The following is a 19641-nucleotide window of genomic DNA, read 5'->3' as shown; positions in this document are numbered from 1 at the left end:
ATCCAACTTGGGTATGCTTGAGCTGTCTTGGACATGTGGATATACTTCTTCAAGAAGTAGATTCTGCATAGTACAGGCATTTTTCCATGTGACCCAGAGAAGGTCTGTATTGTGAAATGATGTACTTAAAAAACAAACAAAAATGTTCAGAAACTAGAAATGACTCCTTGGACAGAACAGTAGCAAATTCTATAAAATAAAAAAAGTACTATTGCATAGTGTGAGTGAGACCTTAGATTTGGATTCAACTTCCAGCTCTGCAAACAAAACAAAAAGCCAACGAGACCTAGGGGTAGAGGAGATCCATTGTAAAACCACGAAAATACCCAATAGAATTTGATACTAGCTATAGCTCTTTTAGACACATCCCCAAAGCAGTGTTTTCTGCTATGCTAATTCACCCTCATTGTGTCTCCCTGAGAGTCCCTGCAGGTTGAGGGCTCATGGTTCACAGCCTCTGAACACAGAAAGGCTGTGGCTATGTGCCAGTCTTTTGTCTTCATATCTGCTTTAATCTGTTTGGAGAGAAATGTGTTCGCATTATGAATTCACACAGGACTTCAGTGCATCTGTGTTTCTAATGGTAGGTCCTGGAGTCCGTCTTCACGCAAATTGAGAAGACTAACATTGCAGACCTCGTGACATCTATTATCATTCTCGTGATTGTATTTATTGTTAAAGAGATCAATCAGCGCTTCAGAAGCAAGCTTCCCGTGCCTATCCCCATCGAACTCATCATGGTATGACTGTCATCAGAAAATTTTCACTCATAATCTAATTTTAAGGAAAGAAAGCCTTCTGTACACCAGGTTGCCATGAGACAGGCACTATCTCCCATTTCTAGGTTTAGCATATAGTCTGAATTTCTCTTCATCAGAATTTACCAGTTCCTTCCCATTATCTGTGTTTTTTCTTTCCAAGGCAGAAGCAGCAACAGCTCCATAGACAGGCTGTAAAAAGACCTTCAAGCTTGAGCTGTGATGCCCATGCAAATTAGAATTGCATTGAGGCTTCTTAAGAGGTACCCAGGTCTAGGCTAGAGGTTATTAGGTGTTTTTTTTTGACCATTTTATTACTTTTATATATTTATATGGGGTCGGGTATATAAGGAGGTCAGAGAAAAGCTTGTAGGAAGGAGTTCTACGAAGTGGACATCAGAAATCAGATTCAGATATTCAGGTTTGGCAGCAAGCAGGTGTGGGGCAATGACAGTGTTTTCAAAGTATGACTCTGAATAGCACTTCACATTTGGGCAATTTGGAACGTTGCAGACTGTAATTGCAACAGGAGTATCCTACGGCTGTAACTTTGAAGAAAAGTTTGGTGTGGCTGTGATTGGGAACATGACTCTAGGGTAAGTGTATCATCAATGCCTGCATCTTCCAGTACTCAATGAAGAAAGCAACAATAGTTACAAGAATCATACAACCCCCTTGAGAAATCCTGGCACACACACTCTCTTGAGCAAATAGTAAAAAGAATGTCAAGGTTCATGAGACTTAGGGTCTCCTTGTAGAAAAACTCACAAACCAGCTAGTCAAGGACTCAAAACAGCGAAAACTATTGGCTCACTGAAAACAGTTAATCACTCACTGCTCTTGCAGAGAACATAGCAGCCCACATCTACCTATTAGAATTCTGCTTCCAGGGTATGTGACCTACTTGTATGACCTCAGTGAACATCTGTATTCATTTGGTACACGCATGTACACACACACACATCTTTATAAAATAAAAAAGTGAAAATTATAAAAAGATCAAAAAGATAAATCATATAAAGAAGCATCAACTGAAAACAGTTTTCCTGTAAACAATATGCAGAGTTTTGTTTGAGGTCACCCGAGACAACTCCCAAGAGACACACATAAGGCACAACAGCTGAGTAATCCAGGCAGCACGCTCTGCCCTTCTTTTGGAGCACACTCAGAGCAAAGCTTGAGAGATAACTCGACAAGAAGATCTGAGAGTATATTCCTGTACATTTAGTGGACTGAGAGGCAGCGTGGGTTTATGCTGTTTTCTTTCTCTAACTTTTAGCCACAGATAGTATTGGTGACTTTTGACTTACCAAGGAAAGCTGTTCTCCAGTTTAAAAAAAGAAAAAACAAAGATGAGTTTCCTTTTTCTAGGCTTCATTAGTATTTGATATTTACAGAAATTATATATATATATGTATATATATATATAGTCACTATATCTATATCTACCTTAACATAGTTGAATTGTTTTGTTTTGTTTTTGTTTTTCAAGATAGGATTTCTTTGTACAGCTCTGGATGTCCTGAAACTCACTCTGTAGACCAGGTTGGCCTCAAGCTCACAGAGATACACCTGCTGATTTTAAAGGCGTGAGCCACCACAACCAAACTTATCTGAGTTCTTTTAAAAGCAGAAATATGTGTGGCTTTTATTTATATTATACATATATTTTAAATATATTATATTTTAAATATATTATACATATATTTATATAAATATACTTACATATATTTGTTGGCATATCTTCATATGTTCCACTTAATTAAAAACTTATTTATTTATTTTTATTTTTATTTTTTTATTTTTTGGTTTTTCGAGACAGGGTTTCTCTGTGGCTTTGGAGCCTGTCCTGGAACTAGCTCTGTAGACCAGGCTGGTCTCGAACTCACAGAGATCCGCCTGCCTCTGCCTGGGATTAAAGGCGTGCGCCACCACCGCCCGGCCTATTTATTTTTTATTTTAAGGAGTTGTGAGAAATGAGGCTGGAAAAGTTTGTCTCTGCGCTTCTTCCTGCTCTGCAGTTTTCTAGTGATTGAACTTCACTTAAATGTCTTAGAGACATAAACCCCATCAGAAATAAACAAATGCAAAAATCAAAGGGGAGCTTGGCAGAAGTAGAATGTTTTCAAAATAAATGATTAAACGAGATCACTGAGTGATAATTCTTATTTAGTAAATATATTAAATATGCATGCACTTATCCTACCAGGTGTGTGGGGCAGGGAAAATGCACCTCATGTTTATTAACCATGAATTCTCCAGGCAGGCAGGGTGACCAAGTCCTCCAGCTCCAGAGCCCCTGAAGTTGACTTCAGATATACCTCCTGTCCTGGGTCAGATTCACTAAACTGGTACCTCCATGCACTTGGTTATGAAAAGGTGCTAAAAATAGTAAATATTCTGAAAGTATTAAATGGATTTATGCACCTGGTATGTTAAGAGCACAACTTCTGCTTCAAGTTACTACTTGCTGGCTACAAGGTACCTGATGTGTCTCAATACATTCCAATGTTTTTCTAAATGACCAAGCAAACATTTTAAATTTCTGTTGACTGCAAGTAGACTACTACTGAAGATAATGGCTATTAACTCTTGCTAGTTTACTTCTAATTGATATGCTACTTTAGAAATTATTTTTGTGGAGTCACATATTTTTTTTTCGCACACACTAAATGTGTGCAAACAACATGACCCAAGGGAAGTGGCTTGAAAGGGTAAAGGAACACAGAGGCTGTGTCATCTTCCAGGCATAGTCTGTTTCATGGTATGCAGGTATCTCTGCTATCAGGTTCATTTTTAAAAAAACAAAAAAGCAAAAGTTCCAATCCACCTTTCTAACTTTCATGGAATACTAATGCTTTATCAAGACTACAACCCAGTATTTATTATCAGAGATATAAAAGATGAAACAATAATTCAGACACAGTTGACTGGGTCCAGTTATGTACTTCCAAAAAGTCTCAGGTCTGAAGCAGATGCTGACAGGATCTGAGCGTTTTAGGACCTTGTTGTCTGAGACACGGAGCTTTTATAATACAACTGACAAATATATTGAACTGCCTGAGTATATGAGCATAGACATAGAAGTATCCCTTGTGAGGCACACTTGTCTCTGAAACACCTGCCACCTTAAACTGAAACTTGCTCTCTCCAGGTGTGGTGAACCCTAGCAGTTCCCCACAGCACAGTGCAAAACCTAAGACTACCTCTCAGGGTTTTCAATGAAAAGCTACTGTTACTAATGGAAAGAAGAGTTTTGCTTTCCTTGTCCCAGAACTGTGTTTGCTCAAAGAACCTTCAGCCCTGGATAACTACTGAGGACACTGGGATTAATGCTCTGAAACCCATCATGACAACAGGTGGAATCGAAGACATTTGCCTGAAGGGGAATATATGTGATATTTTGAGTACACTGGCAAAATCGTATCCATCTTAACATTATTGTCAGACTGGATTTATAACTTTTGTCAATCCAACCACCATTGCTTAATAATAGTAAAAAGGGAAATTCCAAACTTTTTGATGCAACCAAGTTCTTTAGGCTGTATTTCAAAAAAAAAAAAAAAAAAAAAGACACAATTCAGCATAGATTGTTTCATCCGTTTATTTGGCAATAATCTCTTGAGTTTCTGAATAAGTTGATGGCATATAGTTTCGCTTGCTTTCAATTTCAGATTTCAGCCACCTATTACACCCAGTGTGGAAGTTTTTCAAGACACCATAGGAGACAGTTTTGGAATTGCGATTGTTGGCTTTGCAGTGGCCTTTTCGGTTGCTAGCGTCTATTCCCTCAAATACGATTATCCGATTGATGGCAATCAGGTAAGCCTAGCAGGGTCTAATTCGGTACATAGCATTTCACGCACCTAGTATTTTTCTGAAAGCTTCTTCCTTTGCCTTTCACAGGAGCTGATCGCCTTGGGAATAAGCAACATATTCACTGGCGCGTTCAGAGGATTTGCGGGGAGCACAGCCCTTTCCAGATCAGGGGTTCAGGAGAGCACAGGAGGCAAAACACAGGTATTCACACCCCTCCTGCAAGGCCAGCACAGGGCTGATGACGAGGGAGCCCAAGCCCGACGGGAAGCAGCAGCTGTCATGAGAACTATCTCATCTTCACAGGTTGCAGGGCTTCTCTCGGCTGTCATTGTGCTCATTGTCATTGTTGCGATTGGATTTCTTCTGCAGCCACTACAAAAGGTAATTCTCTTCTCTCCTTGACATGTTGAATCTAACTCTCAAACTCTAAAAACACAAACTGTGCTAGGAAAAATGAGTTAATGACAAACTCTTAGCTATACTCCTTAGTCAACACGGTATGGACCAAGATTTCCTTTCTCCTGGCAGCCTTTTATGAATGTCAGGAATGCAGATACCCAAACTGCTTTATCTCCTCTACACTCTGCGGGTGCATAGAGCAGAACATAATTAATGTTTAAGCAGGGAGGCACTCTGGCGTTGCAGTTTCAACCTAAATTGACTAAAGTGAAGGTTTTCTTAAAGGGTGAGGTCATCAATCCCTCTATCTAACGTAGAGAGTGGTTCTACCAGCTCCGCACCTGTTCTTGGGAACACGCCCTGCAGCTCCAAGGAGTTTGGTTTGGCTCCAAAACCAACACTGTCAGCTTGTAGGATGGGAGTAAACAGTCAGACACAGAACTTAACCTCTTGCCCTCAAGCTCCCTGTCTGTAACTGTTTGGGTTTCATTTAATACTTCTAAGTTGTCCCAGTGTCCTGGAAAGCACAGATTATGGTAAATACAAGTGCATTGCCCTCTGGGGTATTAAGAGGATTCAAAGGAGAACACAAGGGGATCAGAAGCCCTGCGACTGTCTTCTGATCTTCGCTCTGCCACTTACTAAATGTGTGATTTGAGGTCTCTGAACCTCAAGTCCTCCAGATGTAAATGGGATGAAGTCGTACCTGCTAGACTGAGTAGTTGTGACAATGAGTGATGTAACACGCATGGAGACTTAGCCCAGGTCACTAAGATACTAATATTATTATCCAAACATTCCATTATAGTTCTGGCTGCAAAGGAAATAGAGATATGATTCAGCTCCCCAATATCTATTGTTTGCTATCTGGGTCCTTTTTCCATGTTGATTGATACCTGGAATGTAAAGTCACCTCCATCCCTAAGAACTGTATTGGCTGAATCTGTCTCCAAACAATATAAAGCACTATTTGCCAAAACCGTGTCTTCCACACACCAAAATCCTTAGTTTCAAAACAAATGTCACGAGAGAGGTCAAGACATCACCAGTAAAGAAATTTTTTTAAAAAAATATATGCCTCAATAAAAACAAATTCACACGCTCCTCTCTGTAGAGAAGAGGCCCCCATGGGCTTCTTCCACATGTAAATTGTGGGTTATACTGGCCACATCACTGTGGAAACACTAAAGAAACAATCACTACTTAAAATTCTCTCTCCCTTTTGAATAACTTGTACTCAAGGACCTTGTCTAGAATGTTAATTAAAGCAGCCTCTGTAGAGAATCCAAGTGTCGATTCTGTACAAACCTGTCTGGAGCATCTTCAGGCTGCCGGAGTCATGACTCTGCTTCTTTTCCTCCTACAAAGTCAGAACCGCCAGGAGCAATAGCTGCACTGAACCCAAGTGTGCACAGACTCTAAAATCGCCCCCATCTCACCTATGGTTTCTCTGTGCGCTTAGTGTATTCCTTACAAAGTATTCTGCTGCATGTATGTTTCACTGTAACTTATTTCAAATTGTTTTTCCATGGAACAATACTGGGGGAAATGCCTAATGAAAAGTACAGTGTCTTTAGCCAGACATTTGGATATTTTCTAAACTCCTACAAAACAAGGAAGCCTACTGTACAATATAACCCTGTATACCATTCACCATGGAGATGACAACTCATATCTGTAGTACAATAACAAAACCAGGATACTGACACTAGAAAAATATTATTAGGTAAATTACCAATTTTATTCTATTTTCTCCATTTTTAGATGGTGTTCATTTGTACATACATTTTTTTAGACTTTATCTTTTATGTGTTTTATCAGTTTTGCCCGCATGTGTAACTGTGTACCACATGCATACAATGCCTGTGGAGGCCAGGAGAGGGTATCAGATCCTCCTGGAAATGAAATTACAGATGGTGGTAAGGTTCTTTGTAGGTGTTGGGAATTGAACCCAGGTTCTCTGGAAGAACAGCCAGTGCTTTTAACCACAGAAGCTTCTCTCTAGCCCCCCCACCCTTGAATGTGACTTCTTTTAAATGGTGACTTCTACTCTCACAGTGAATCAAATAAACCGAGATGTTAAAATAAAAAAACTTAATTGGGAAGATTGAAAATACCTGGGCCAGTTAAACCATCTTCAAGACATGAAAATGAAAGCCCTGTTTGGTTTCCTTTGGTTGCTGTGCTTTCGTGGTGTGAAAATCTTCAGCACACAAATCGCACGCTGCGCTCATAATTAAATCAGTGGAAGTGTAGGTAGGGAAGTGTCTGGCCATTGAGCTGGACTCAGATGATCCTGGGTATGTGTTACTATTTAGCTTTGTTGTTGTTGTTGTTGTTAACTGGAACAGCTCCCACAAGACTAAGTACAGTACGTGAAACACCAAAAATGATGAGCTATGGTATATGGCTGGCTGAGTTAACAATCCAAGGTCTTCTTAGTGAATCCTCCGCCCAACGGTGTCCGTGCTGGAACTTTGAAAAGGTTATGTTGTGGGTTGTCAGTCCTAGACTGGGAAATATAAATCCACTGGCTCATCCGCTCGTGTAATGACTAATTATCAAGCCTCTTCTATACACATATACCACAGTATGCTCTGGGAACAGAGACGCTGTGGTCTGTGTGGTCTCAGAGCCTGCCTCAGGCCTTTGTGAACCATTCTCTGATTGTTAGCTTCCTTTTATAAAACAGCTTGAGTGTTGCCGTTACCAAAGGCAACCCCTGTGTCTTTGTGACAGGTTCAACCAGCTTTGCTTGGGGACATGTTATTCAAGGGTTCACATGTAGGCCTTAAGATATACCTCTATCCACCCAGGATATAGACTGCTGTAACTGCTGTTAGCTCATCCATGGCACAGCCAAACGATCTGCTCAGCTCTTGTCACTGGAATGGGGACAACCTCATGTAGGGAAACAAGTCAGAGCCACACCCTGGTCCATCGGGCACTGCACACAAGAGAAGGGTGTGTCCTTTGATATACTTTGAAGCCTGTTAAGACACTTATCTGTAGCCTTCGCCTTTGCTTCTGTTTGGTTTATTTGATTAACTTAAAAGTACATCTGTTGTTTGTGTCTTCCACAGTCCGTCCTGGCAGCTTTAGCACTTGGAAACTTAAAGGGAATGCTGATGCAGTTTGCCGAGATAGGCAGATTGTGGAAGAAGGATAAATACGATTGTGTAAGTAGCTACAATAGTATTTGAGAAAATGAGAACACACAATGGTAGTTTAGTGCTGATGCGAAATGTATACATGGTAAGTGTTGTGAAATTTTGTGTCTAGTTGTCTATTTGCAATAACCTTAGTTTATTTCCTGTCTTGAAACTGCGCACTCTGCTGCTCATTACCTGGGATTTTTAACTTAAAATGACAGCGGCGTTATATGCTGAGATAATGACTATAACCTCAGCACTTGGAGACTGGGGCAGGGCGGGCATGAGCCTGAGGCCAGCCCACTTGTAACTCAGTTTTAGGGGATTAGGCTCTCTGGGTCTGTGGGCAATCAGACAGACAAGCACACATGTGTTCATATGCACACAACCAAAAAAACTAAACATAAATAAATAAATAAATGGGTTCTTGGAAGTATAACGTGCTTCCTAAAACACTAGTATAGGGCTTTCCCCGATATGTCATCAAAGTCCTTATAGGTTATGTCGAACACCACAGAAGTGCGCTCAGTTTTACAGCACATGTTGCTTCTGTTCTTTTTAAAATGATGTGTTAGTTTCCAGAGAACCAGAGGAGGATGTAAATTCTGAACATTCCTTCTGGAACACCCATTCTTTTAGGGAAGTTTGTACTTGCTCTCAACTTGCCTGAAATGCAGACTTTATAATTTAATCAGGGTCAAAGTCTAAGTATAAAAATTCTTGTTGACATACCCTATGGTACTACAAGAGCATAAAGTAATAAGCTGCATTCAGTTAGCTTGTGTTCCTGATAGATCACTGTGTGTTACTTTTACCCACTTTTAGCATGCTTGAGTTTTTGTAAAGATAATAGCTGTTAATTAAATCAATAGGACAAGCTGAGATTAGTACAGGCTGTACCAGTGGATCTGCTGGGCTTTGCTTGTTTTTTGTTTGTTTTTGTTTTGTTTTGTTTTGTGTTTTCAGTGCTGGGGATCAAACCAAGGGCCTATCACATGCTAGACTGGTGCTCTACCATTGCTTTATTCCAACCCTAGTTTGCTAAGTTATAAAGGTGGACTATTCTGGAATTTTTGGTATGGCAACTCAATCCCCTTTCTTCAACCTGTGCTTGGACAGAATAGAAATAAGCAGTCTGGAGAGATTTTCTATTTATTTGCTTGAGTTTCTGTGGTCCGGCTCTGAGCCAGCAGAAATAAAATGACCTTTTGAGACATGTCTTTCTAGGCACTTTGTTCTCTGGACCCAGAGAACAACTTCCAAGCAGCGCCTTGGCCCTAGACACTTGTGTTTTCTCTAGCTCTAGACCTACAACGTTGTACTTCCTTACACTCCAGTGTGCCTGTTGCCTTCTCTTCTTACAGCTGATTTGGATCATGACCTTCATCTTCGCCATTGTCCTGGGACTTGGGTTAGGCCTGGCAGCTAGTGTGGCCTTCCAGCTCCTGACTATTGTGTTCAGGACCCAATTGTAAGTTTTCCCTGAGCTCTGCACAACCTCACAAGCTTTGACCTGCCCTATTAGAAGAGCAAAAACAATTACCAGTGGCTACGAGAAAGTAATGTGTTTGATAGGCATGCATATCTATAAGATTGACCATAAGGCAGAGGGATGGCTCAGTGGTGAAGAATACTTATTGCTCTAGCCATGGACCTGGGTTCGATTCCCAGCACCCACAACAACTTTAGTTCCAGGGGAACCAATGGCACCGTCTGCCTTCTTGAACAGCAGGCATACAAGTAGTACATATGCATTCATATAAGTGAAACATTCATACACATACATTAAAATAAGTAAATCTAAAAAAATTATTGTTAGCTGGGTGGTGGTGGCACACACCTTAAACCCCAGTATTTGGGAGGAAAAGGCAGGTGGATCTCCATGAGTTTGAGCCTGGTCTACAAGAGCTAGTTCCAGGACAGCTAGGACTGTTACACAGGGAAACCTTGTCTCGAAAAAAAAAGTTATTGTTAAAAGACTGGCTAATATAACCTCCCCCAAGCCACCCCACTGAAAGTCTTGAAGAACAGTAAAATGGTCCAGAACTGAAGGAGGATACCTGCTGCTGGCCTGCTTTCTGCTTTGACACAGGTTCAAAGAACTAGCAAACACCCCTGAGTCTATGTTGCTCACCTGTGAACAGGATGGGATTCTGTCCTAAACAGGTTTAGTGTTGCTGTCTTAGACTTGCTAAGCACAAAAATGAGACAGCTAGAAGCCTGAGTTCTAAGGAGTTGGGGGAGGGGTCTCCCTCTTCCTTTTCAGCTGAGACTGAGAACTTCTAAAAGACCCCAAGTACCAAAATTCTACAAAAAAATTGTAATTCTTCTTTCTTAAAGCCATCCAGTTAAAGTGTTTTTGTGATTTTTAAGTCTTTGTCAGGTAATATCACCACCATGTGGTCACTCAGCCTAACTGGAATACATGGTGTAATTGCAAGAAAAATGGGAATTGGAGGTTTTAAAACAGAAGTTGCTACTATAGTTAGAGTTATTTCTTGAGCAGTGGAACATACCAGCATGGAAATTCATCCTGTTGTTATTTCCCTCTTTCATACCTTGTATTCTTATCGAATTGGATTCCATATTGGAGCTCCATAAAATACAGAGACAAACTGAATGTTCACATGGGCAAGTCATTTTTTTGTACAAGTCATCCTTATTTGTACAATTGGGTAGGACCCTACCTGCCATGGTCTTATGGGGTTGCTTATGGATTGTGCCATAGTAGAGAAGAGTCACTGTTTACAAAGCCCTGGGACAAGAAGATAAGGTGTTTGAGTCCCTGGGTCCCTAATGAAATGAAGATTCTTCTACCTTTCAACTTTGAAAAGGAAGCCTGTATTAAAAAGCTAGAAACACATCAGTGTTGGGCTTAAGATATGAAAGAATGATTTACTGGGTGGTATTATTTTTCTTACAGTCCAAAATGCAGCATACTGGCTAATGTTGGAAGGAGCAACATCTACAAGAACAGGAAAACTTATGCTGATGTAAGAAAGACCACATAGTTGTCTTTGATGTTTTAAAATATTGTCAAATGAAGGCAGTAGGATTCACCTAATCATCTTATTCCTCTGTCTTGTAGGTGTATGAGCCAGAAGGAGTGAAAATTTTCAGATGTCCATCTCCAATCTACTTTGCAAACATTCGTTTCTTTAAGCAGAAACTTATTGATGCTGTAAGGTTCAAAAAAAAAGTCTGACTATCTGGGAGTGAAATGTGTTTCTTCCTTAACAAGGTCATCACTTCTTGTATGTTGATGCTGAGCTGTGTCAATGTTTAGTCTGCATGCCTCAGAGTAGGTGAAACTATTTTAAAGGGATCTATTCATATGTTGGGAAGTAAGTTTCTTCCTATGAGTCTCAAGGTAGAATCCTAGTTTTTAAATTTTTAAATTTAAATAATATTTACTCATGGCACTAGGTAGCTGGTTTTTAATACATTGTCTTCAGATAGCAAGCCAGAAATGACAGGGAAACATTTAACATTTGACTGCATCACCAAGGAGATTCAGGATAGTGGTTGTACATGGATAACCCACAGTCAGCACTTAGCATTCAGGTAAGAAAGCCAAGGGTCAACCTTTTAAAGTTAAGAGACAAAAGCTCCCCTTTAATCCCAGCACTCGGGAAACAAAGGCAGGCAGATCTCAATGAGTTCAAAGCCAGCCTGGTCAACTAGTCAACAGAATGAGTTCCAGTATAGACAGAGCCACATAGTGAGACTCAAAAGACTGAACAAAAAACACATTTATTTATTCTTCAAACACACCTTTAGCCTACTTTGTGCCCAACTATAATGATTAATTTAAGTAGCCCCAAATTGAATATCAAAACCATAAAATTGTACTGGAATACACCTTTAAAAAATTTAATCACACTCCAGGCAGTGGTGGAGCACACCTTTAATCCCAGAACTCAGGAGGCAGAGGCAGGCAGAACTCTATGAGTTCAAGGCCAGCCTGGTCAACAGAGCAAGTTCCAGGACGGCCAGGGCCATTACACAAAGAAACTCTGTCTCTAAAAAAAACTATATATATATAGTAATGTAATCATAAAAGCTTTAATAGAAGTCTTTTTGGGTGCCACCTACACCTGACAAAAAGAAAATTAGGAAAATTAAGTGCCCTAGGAGTTTGGTTGCCCCCCAACACACACACACACACACACACACACACACACACACACACAAATCATATTCAAATAAAATTTAAAACTTTTACAGATCATTTGTGGGTAAATTATGAACATTTATGAAATTTGGTAATTGCACGCAGACTAAGCAAACCATATCCCTGATTCAGTATTGTAGCTGGTATTGTTTCTAAAATGTTATATCAATTTTATCTCAATAATTCCTGTGTCCCGAACCTCCAGTACCTTGCAGCTAACCCTTATTATCATTAAGTAGCAAGATGTTCTGAAAGTAGCAGGATGCTCAATTCCCCTGTAACACAGTAACTGGATTTTCAGGTTGGCTTTAGCCCACTTCGAGTTCTACGCAAACGCAATAAAGCTTTGAAGAAAATCCGAAAACTGCAGAAACAAGGCCTGATACAAGTGACACCTGTAAGTTCTGACCACATTTCCATGTATTTGGGATAAAAACTTTTAGTAAAGCACAATTCAAAGGCTTGGTTCCGCTTTAAATGAAATTCTAGATAAACACATTCCATGTGTTGATTAGTGTAGGAGTTGGTCTTCTCCTTCCTTTCACCATGTGAGCCCCAGGGATTGAATTTGGGTCCAAAGGCCTCATGGCCAGCTCACTTACCTCTGAGCCAGTCTTAATGCCCTTTTTTTTGAATGGCATCTTTGAGAACTTCCTTAAAAGAATTTTCGTTTTTCCTGGGAAGAGTATCAAAGGCAAAAAAGTATGAAGCATCTACAAATCCTGTTGCTGACCCAACTTGAATCCAAGTTCCAGGCACTCCTACTTATCCATGGCATCTACAGCTTTTCAGTCAGAACCGTTACATGTTACAACCCCTCTCCTGCAGAAAGGGTTCATATGCACCTCCGATGGCTTTAAAGACTCTGATGAAGAATTGGACAACAACCAGATAGAAGAGCTGGATCAGCCGCTCAACACCACAGACCTGCCCTTCGAGATAGACTGGAATGCCAATCTCCCTCTCAACATCACCGTCCCGAAAGTCAGCCTCCACAGCCTCATCCTCGATTTTTCAGCAGTGTCCTTCCTTGACATCTCCTCAATGAGGGGTCTCAAAACGGTAATTTGTGTTTTCTTGATGGAATCAATGAAACATTTACTAATGATTAAAGTTGTATGTATGAAAGAAAACACACACATACATCACACACAAATGCACACCATACATGCATGCATAGCACACACACACACCACAGCTATGCACACATATAAGTATATATATACCACAGACACCACACACACACACCACATGCACACACACACTGGCATTTGTTCTTTGCTCCTTGGCACTAGACACATCCAGCTGCTATCTATGGCATGGAAACAATGAATGACACATGGACCATTTTGTGTGTTGTTTTTATATGAGTAGAAAGTTCTAGCCTGTCCAAGTGGGGCAACGCCTTTAGTCTAAGCACTCAAGAGGTAGAGGAAGGTGGATCTCTGTGAGTTTGAGGCCAGCCTGGTCTACAGACTGAGTTCCAGGACAGCCAGAGCTACACAGAGAAACCCTGTCTTGAAAAGCCAATGAAAAAGAAAAAAGAAGAAAACTGGAAAGTTCTAGTTGTTTCCATAGAATATACTATGTTGAAATTGAATCAGAGATGATCTTGGGACTTTGAGAGAGAACATTTTCTTATCCTTTTCTGAAGAATGTTTAACTTATTACTGAGAATGATTTTTCCCTTTGGGGTTTTGTTTATTTTTTATCATGCAGCCTTGTTTTTAACTTTAGTGTGTCCTTATTGTCTATTTCCAAACTGTAAATGGTTTTGAAAATAATCACTCATAAGCTACCGTAATAGTTTGTTTGTAACAAGTGAAAACTTTTCCCCAAAATAGTTATATCTTCTGTTTTAACAGATTTTGCAAGAATTTATTAGGATCAAGGTAGATGTATACATTGTGGGAACAGACGGTAAGTCTATTTATTTATTTATTATTTGAAGACAATATCTTGCTATGTAGTTCAGGTTGGCCTCAGCCTCCCAAGTGCCTGGTAAAAGACATAGCAATGTTTTCTTTTCTGTCAGTGCTGGAAATGGAACTAGGGCCTCATACAACAGCCCCAGCCCAGATTCTTTTGATTGTATTTAATGATCAGTCACCTAAGGCTCACAGTCAACGTAGGCAGGCCATCTAAAGAACAGGTATGACATGTGATCCACAAAGAAGAAAACTGGAGCCGGGCGGTTGTGGCGTACGTATGCCTTTAATCCCAGCACTCGGTAGGCAGAGGCAGGGGGATCTCTGTGAGTTCGAGGCCAGCCTGGTCTACAAGAGCTAGTTCCAGGACAGGCTCCAAAGCTACAGAGAAACCCTGTCTCAGAAAAAAAAAAAAAAGAAGTAAACTGAATTTCCAGTTAAGTCAATAAAAAATCCCCATAGAAACCACAGGCTTATGTTTTGCTGTCAGTATGTAATTAAATGAATTTTATGATTTGGGTCCTCATTTCATGGGTGTAGCAAATGAGCGAGTGTGTGAACTACTCTTCACTCTGAACTTGCTGGAAACATTGCTGTCTCCACTCTCCCTTGCATTCTTCAGCCAAAACAACCTGGCTTTGGCTTCCCTTTCCTGGTAAGACCATTCTTGCCAAAGGTATCCAAGGTTGATATTCAATTTACCAAGACTAAAGCCTGTTTCAAAGCCTACTTGAGTATGTGACCTTAAAACTCTTCCTACTTGACTTCTGAGCCCATTCTTTTAATGTCTCTCTCCTTTCTCATAACAACAGTTTCCTCTTACAGAGACTCTGAGGTCTAGTATGTCTTTCCCCATGTTTCTACCACTGTGATTTTATAAACTACTGCCAACTAATCTCCATACTCACGTCAAAAGTATCCATGTGTTAAGGAATCCCCCACACTGTTTCTCCAGCCCCAATCATAGCCGAGACCAATATATAGACTGTCTGGATGTCTCAGCCACCTGATATACGTGTTCGGTATATATGATCTCTCCCTGCCCTTTCCAATCTCCACCGTAGCATTATTGAATCATTGTACCGTTTCCCTGTGTAGATCACCAGCACCATCTTTAATTTCTCCCTCTCCCCTTCTCTTGACAGTCTGTGAGTCACCAGGTCCTAGAGATATTTCTTCTTAAATTAATCTGTCCCGTCTGGTGGTGGTGGCGGTGGTGCACGCCTTGAATCCCAGCACTCATGAGGCAGAGGCAGGCAGAACTCTGTGAGTTTGAGGACAGCCTGGTGTACAGTTAGTTCCAGGACAGCTGTGGCTGTTACACAGAGAAACCCTCTCGAAAAACCAAAAATGTCTGTCTGTCCCTGGTTTCGTAGCCTGTCCCTTGCCCCCACTGTCTTCCCCTTCCTGTCAGGAGTACAGTTATGTATAAATGTTCTTTGTGAGATTCAGGTCCAATATACCTTTTTATTGCTGACCAGGAACTTCGCACATAATAGATATAAGGTCATATTTGCTTGAGTGATCTGTGCAAACAAATGTTGGCTAATGCCTATCAGTGTGGGATTTCTCAAAGAAAATAGGGAAAGTAATGTGAGAAGCTAAGGAAGATATTTTACAAAACCCAGCAGCTTGAGAAAACGGGCTACAGTTAAGTCACTGGTAGATAATCGATCTGACGGGCAAAACCTCAGCACAACACACAGGTCTATTTCTTTCCTTCTTTTTTTTTTTTTCTAATTAGAACGCAGGTTTTTGGTAGCAGCCACACTTGTTGCAAACACTAAGTAAGGAAACTAACTCAGTAAGCCCCTACATAATTAAAAGTGCAACCATTTCTTCTGGGAGCCACTTGAGGTTTCTTGCTGAACCCTTTCCTCATCCCTTCCACATGAGGGCATTAAATGTGTGAAAGATACACAAGTTACAGCCATGTAACTTGTCAACCTGGGTCAATGAAATATACACTTTCAAATGGACTTTTAAATTAGCAGTTTCATGAGGAAACATGTCTCTTTTTTAAGTAATACAGTGTCTTTTTTTTCTTCAGATGATTTCATTGACAAACTTGTTCGGTGTGCATTTTTTGATGATGAAGTCACAGATTCAATATTTTTCTTAACAATCCATGACGCTGTTTTACATATTTTGATGAAGAAAGACTACAGCACTTCAAAGTTTAATCCCAGCCAGGTACAGGTGCTTTGATGACATTCACAGTTGTAGATAATCACCAATACTCAAGTGTGTCCTCTAAATACAAACATTGATCCCTGATCCCTATTTTCACTCTTTTTCTTAGGAGAAAGAAATGAAATATGACTTTACCATAAATACAAATGGAGGATTACGTAATCGAGAATGTCAGGTATGGTTCTTCAACAGCTTTATCTTCATCCAAACTTCAGAGCAAATATATAGACACACATATATACATGTGTATGTATATATGTTTATATGGGTTTGTGAATAGTTCATCACGTAAGGTGTTTGTTGCTAAACCTGACAACCCAAATCTCCTCATGATGGAAGGAAAGAACCAACTTTCACTGGCCAGACCTTGCATGCACACACATACAGTTTTAAGTAGCAGTATTTCTCCCCCCCATCTGTGGAAAATCTAATACCTACTTAAGCCTCTGTCTATCAACCTTGGAAACTGAAGCAATGCTGCCTAATTTCATGGGGAAGTTTGATGAAATACAAACTCAGATGAGAAGGAAGGAAGGAAGGAAGGAAGGAAGGAAGGAAGGAGAGAGAAGGAAGGAAGGGAGGGAGGGAGGGAGGGAGGGAGGGAGGGAGGGAGGAAGGAAGGAAGGAAGGAAGGAAGGAAGGAAGGAAGGGAGGAAGGAAGGAGAGAAGGAAGGAAGGAAGGAAGGAAGGAAGGAAGGGAAGGAGAGAAGGAAGGAAGGAAGGAAGGAAGGAAGGAAGGAAGGGAGGGAGGGAGGAAGGAAGGAAGGAAGGAAGGAAGGGAGGAAGGAAGGAGAGAAGGAAGGAAGGAAGGAAGGATGGAAGGAAGGAAGGAGAGAAGGAAGGAAGGAAGGGAGGAAGGAAGGAGAGAAGGAAGGAAGGAGAGAAGGAAGGAAGGAAGGAGAGAGAAGGAAGGAAGGAAGGAAGGAAGGAAGGAAGGAAGGAAGGGAGGAAGGAAGGAGAGAAGGAAGGAAGGAAGGAAGGAAGGAAGGAAGGAAGGAGAGAAGGAAGGAAGGAAGGAAGGAAGGAAGGAAGGAAGGAAGGAGAGAAGGAAGGAAGGAAGGAGAGAGAAAAAGAAAAAAAGAGAGGGAAATAACGAGTTGCTGTTGCTTTGAGCACATCTCTTTCAGGTTTCAAAGTTGAAATAGAATTCTCAAACCGGGTCTTATTCTATCCTTCTGGTCCCATAAGGCAGGAGAGCCACTGCTCTGTCTGTCCATCAAAGCCGGGAAATAGTAGAGCACCCTCAGACATACAGGTACATGGAAGTCCCTAGAACAGTGGTTAGCTCAACATAAAAGTTAAGTTCCTTTCCTTTCTTACTAGAATGAGTTGCCAATTATTTAACTGGATAGCTCCAATTATTCTAGAACATTCATTTCTAATAAATTCAGTCTGTTAAAGCAATGTCTATAGTATAGGCAAAGTGATTTCTATTGTAGGCCCAGGACATGGTAGGTTTCTACATTATTTTAAATCCTTAGGGCAGCATACAAAGGAAAGTGTTGGTAAACCCAGAGAACTTAGCTACATTGTGTATGGTCACATACTGAATGCAGCAATGGAACTTGACCTAAGAACTGATGCTGGCAAGTCCTGAGTTCTGCGCCACCACAGCAGACCACTCCTACACTTCAGTTAGAGGCTGACCGAGGTCTCTGAAGAAGAATCTAATGACTGTCATCAAGTACAGGAGGGAGCTGGTGGTATTTCCTAAGAACAGCAAGCAGGAATGCAGATTAGACACAAATCAGGGTATAGGGTCAGATAACCCGGACCAAGGAGTGATAGCAAATAGCAAAGGTGAAGAGGAAGGGCGTTAGAGAGACCTGAGAGCAGAACAGAGCAGGCCACACCCAGGTTAGCTTCAGAACTGCCATCAAGCACTAAGGGATAAAGTCTAAGAATAGTACTTAAATCAGAACAGAGTCAGCACGTGATATGTACCTTGGCTTCCCATATTGAAAAATAAAATAAAATTTAACACCAGCTCCTGGATTTGCTTAGAGGAAAATAAAACAACAGCTGTGGATAGGCCACCCGCTGTGGGGTAAAAGCAGAATGTGAAGGCAGAGAGACAAAAGGCACTTGCTGTCAAGCCTGATGACCTAAGTTCAATTCCCAGAACCCACATAGTGGGAGAACCAACTCTGTCAGGTTGTCCTCTGACCTCCACATATACACGATAGCATGCCTCTCTCCTCATCAATTAAATTAGTGAATGAATAAACAAATGAAAAAGAACTTAACTTCAAAGCAAGATGACTGACTGGTATCCAAGGTTTCTTGGAGCTTCGGTGACCCAAAACAAATATAAGGACATACACTGTTGCAACATATTGTATTGTTACTTTGCTTAAGCTACATATAGGTCTTTGAAACAGACGCAAATTAAGCATGTCAATCAATGCAATGGATCCATGCTAACCAAGCAGCAACAGAAGGTCATTGAAGTTTTTTTTTTTTTTTTATGCTGATGACTCAGTAAGAACACTGGCAGCTCTTCCAGGACGGGTTCAATTTCCAACAGTGACATGGAAGCCCACAGTCATCTGTTTCCCAAGTCCAAGAGGGCTCAATGTTCTCCTCTGGCTTCTGCAGGCATCGGACATGTATATGATTTATACACATGCGTTCAGGCAAAACACCCAATACATAAAATAAATTATTTTAAAAGATAAAAAAAAATATTGACAACTGTTAGGTTCTAGATCCAAAGTAAGAATTGCTGAAAAGGGAACTTAACAAATATTTAAAACAAAAACTATGCTTTCTTCCAGGTACCAGTTGAAACGAGATTCTAATCAAGATACAACTCGGAAGGATTCTCATCTGTCATATTAACAACTTTATACCTAGAAAGTTATTGCTAAGTTCATACATTGTATGAAGGATATTTTTATTTGACAGAATTATGTTTCAAACTTTGGAACGAGATTGTTCTAGCATGGTATATTTTTCACATATCTAGTAAGAAATTATGTACATATTCCTAATTTTCTGCCTTGTAGATTTAACAAAGGTAGAAAAGTATTTTGTTTATATGTATTTTTGTAGCATTAACAGATTACTAGCCCAGTCACTATCTTCATGCACAATGTTTTATGGTGTATTTACACCACCGCTTTGACTCTAATTTATACAGGTCATACTAATATATCTCTATTTTAAACAATTAAACTGTACAGGTGTGTGCTATTTTACTAAATTTGTTGGCCTTC

At 40.4% G+C, this 19641-nt stretch overlaps 1 protein-coding gene across 1 annotated transcript in view; it reads left to right on the top strand.

The window, feature by feature from the left end:
• The window catches only part of Slc26a3 (solute carrier family 26 member 3), a 46718-nt gene extending 27077 nt beyond the window's left edge, over positions 1–19641 (top strand). Inside the window, exons 7-21 of the mRNA XM_050122342.1 lie at positions 588–740; positions 1272–1354; positions 4433–4580; positions 4665–4778; positions 4881–4958; positions 8060–8155; positions 9493–9599; positions 11052–11121; positions 11217–11309; positions 12604–12699; positions 13131–13364; positions 14168–14222; positions 16281–16423; positions 16533–16598; positions 19201–19641. Of these exons, the coding sequence (XP_049978299.1) occupies positions 588–740; positions 1272–1354; positions 4433–4580; positions 4665–4778; positions 4881–4958; positions 8060–8155; positions 9493–9599; positions 11052–11121; positions 11217–11309; positions 12604–12699; positions 13131–13364; positions 14168–14222; positions 16281–16423; positions 16533–16598; positions 19201–19224 (1560 nt within the window). The 3' untranslated portion in view covers positions 19225–19641. The remainder of the gene's footprint in view (positions 1–587; positions 741–1271; positions 1355–4432; positions 4581–4664; positions 4779–4880; positions 4959–8059; positions 8156–9492; positions 9600–11051; positions 11122–11216; positions 11310–12603; positions 12700–13130; positions 13365–14167; positions 14223–16280; positions 16424–16532; positions 16599–19200) is intronic.

This window comes from Alexandromys fortis, unplaced genomic scaffold, assembly GCF_014885135.2.
Source record: "Alexandromys fortis isolate MF-2015 unplaced genomic scaffold, M_Fortis_MF-2015_v1.1 scaffold_201, whole genome shotgun sequence".
Lineage (NCBI taxonomy): Eukaryota > Metazoa > Chordata > Mammalia > Rodentia > Cricetidae > Alexandromys > Alexandromys fortis.
Note: the sequence above shows the minus strand (reverse complement) of the source record. Positions and strands in the feature narration are given on the sequence as shown.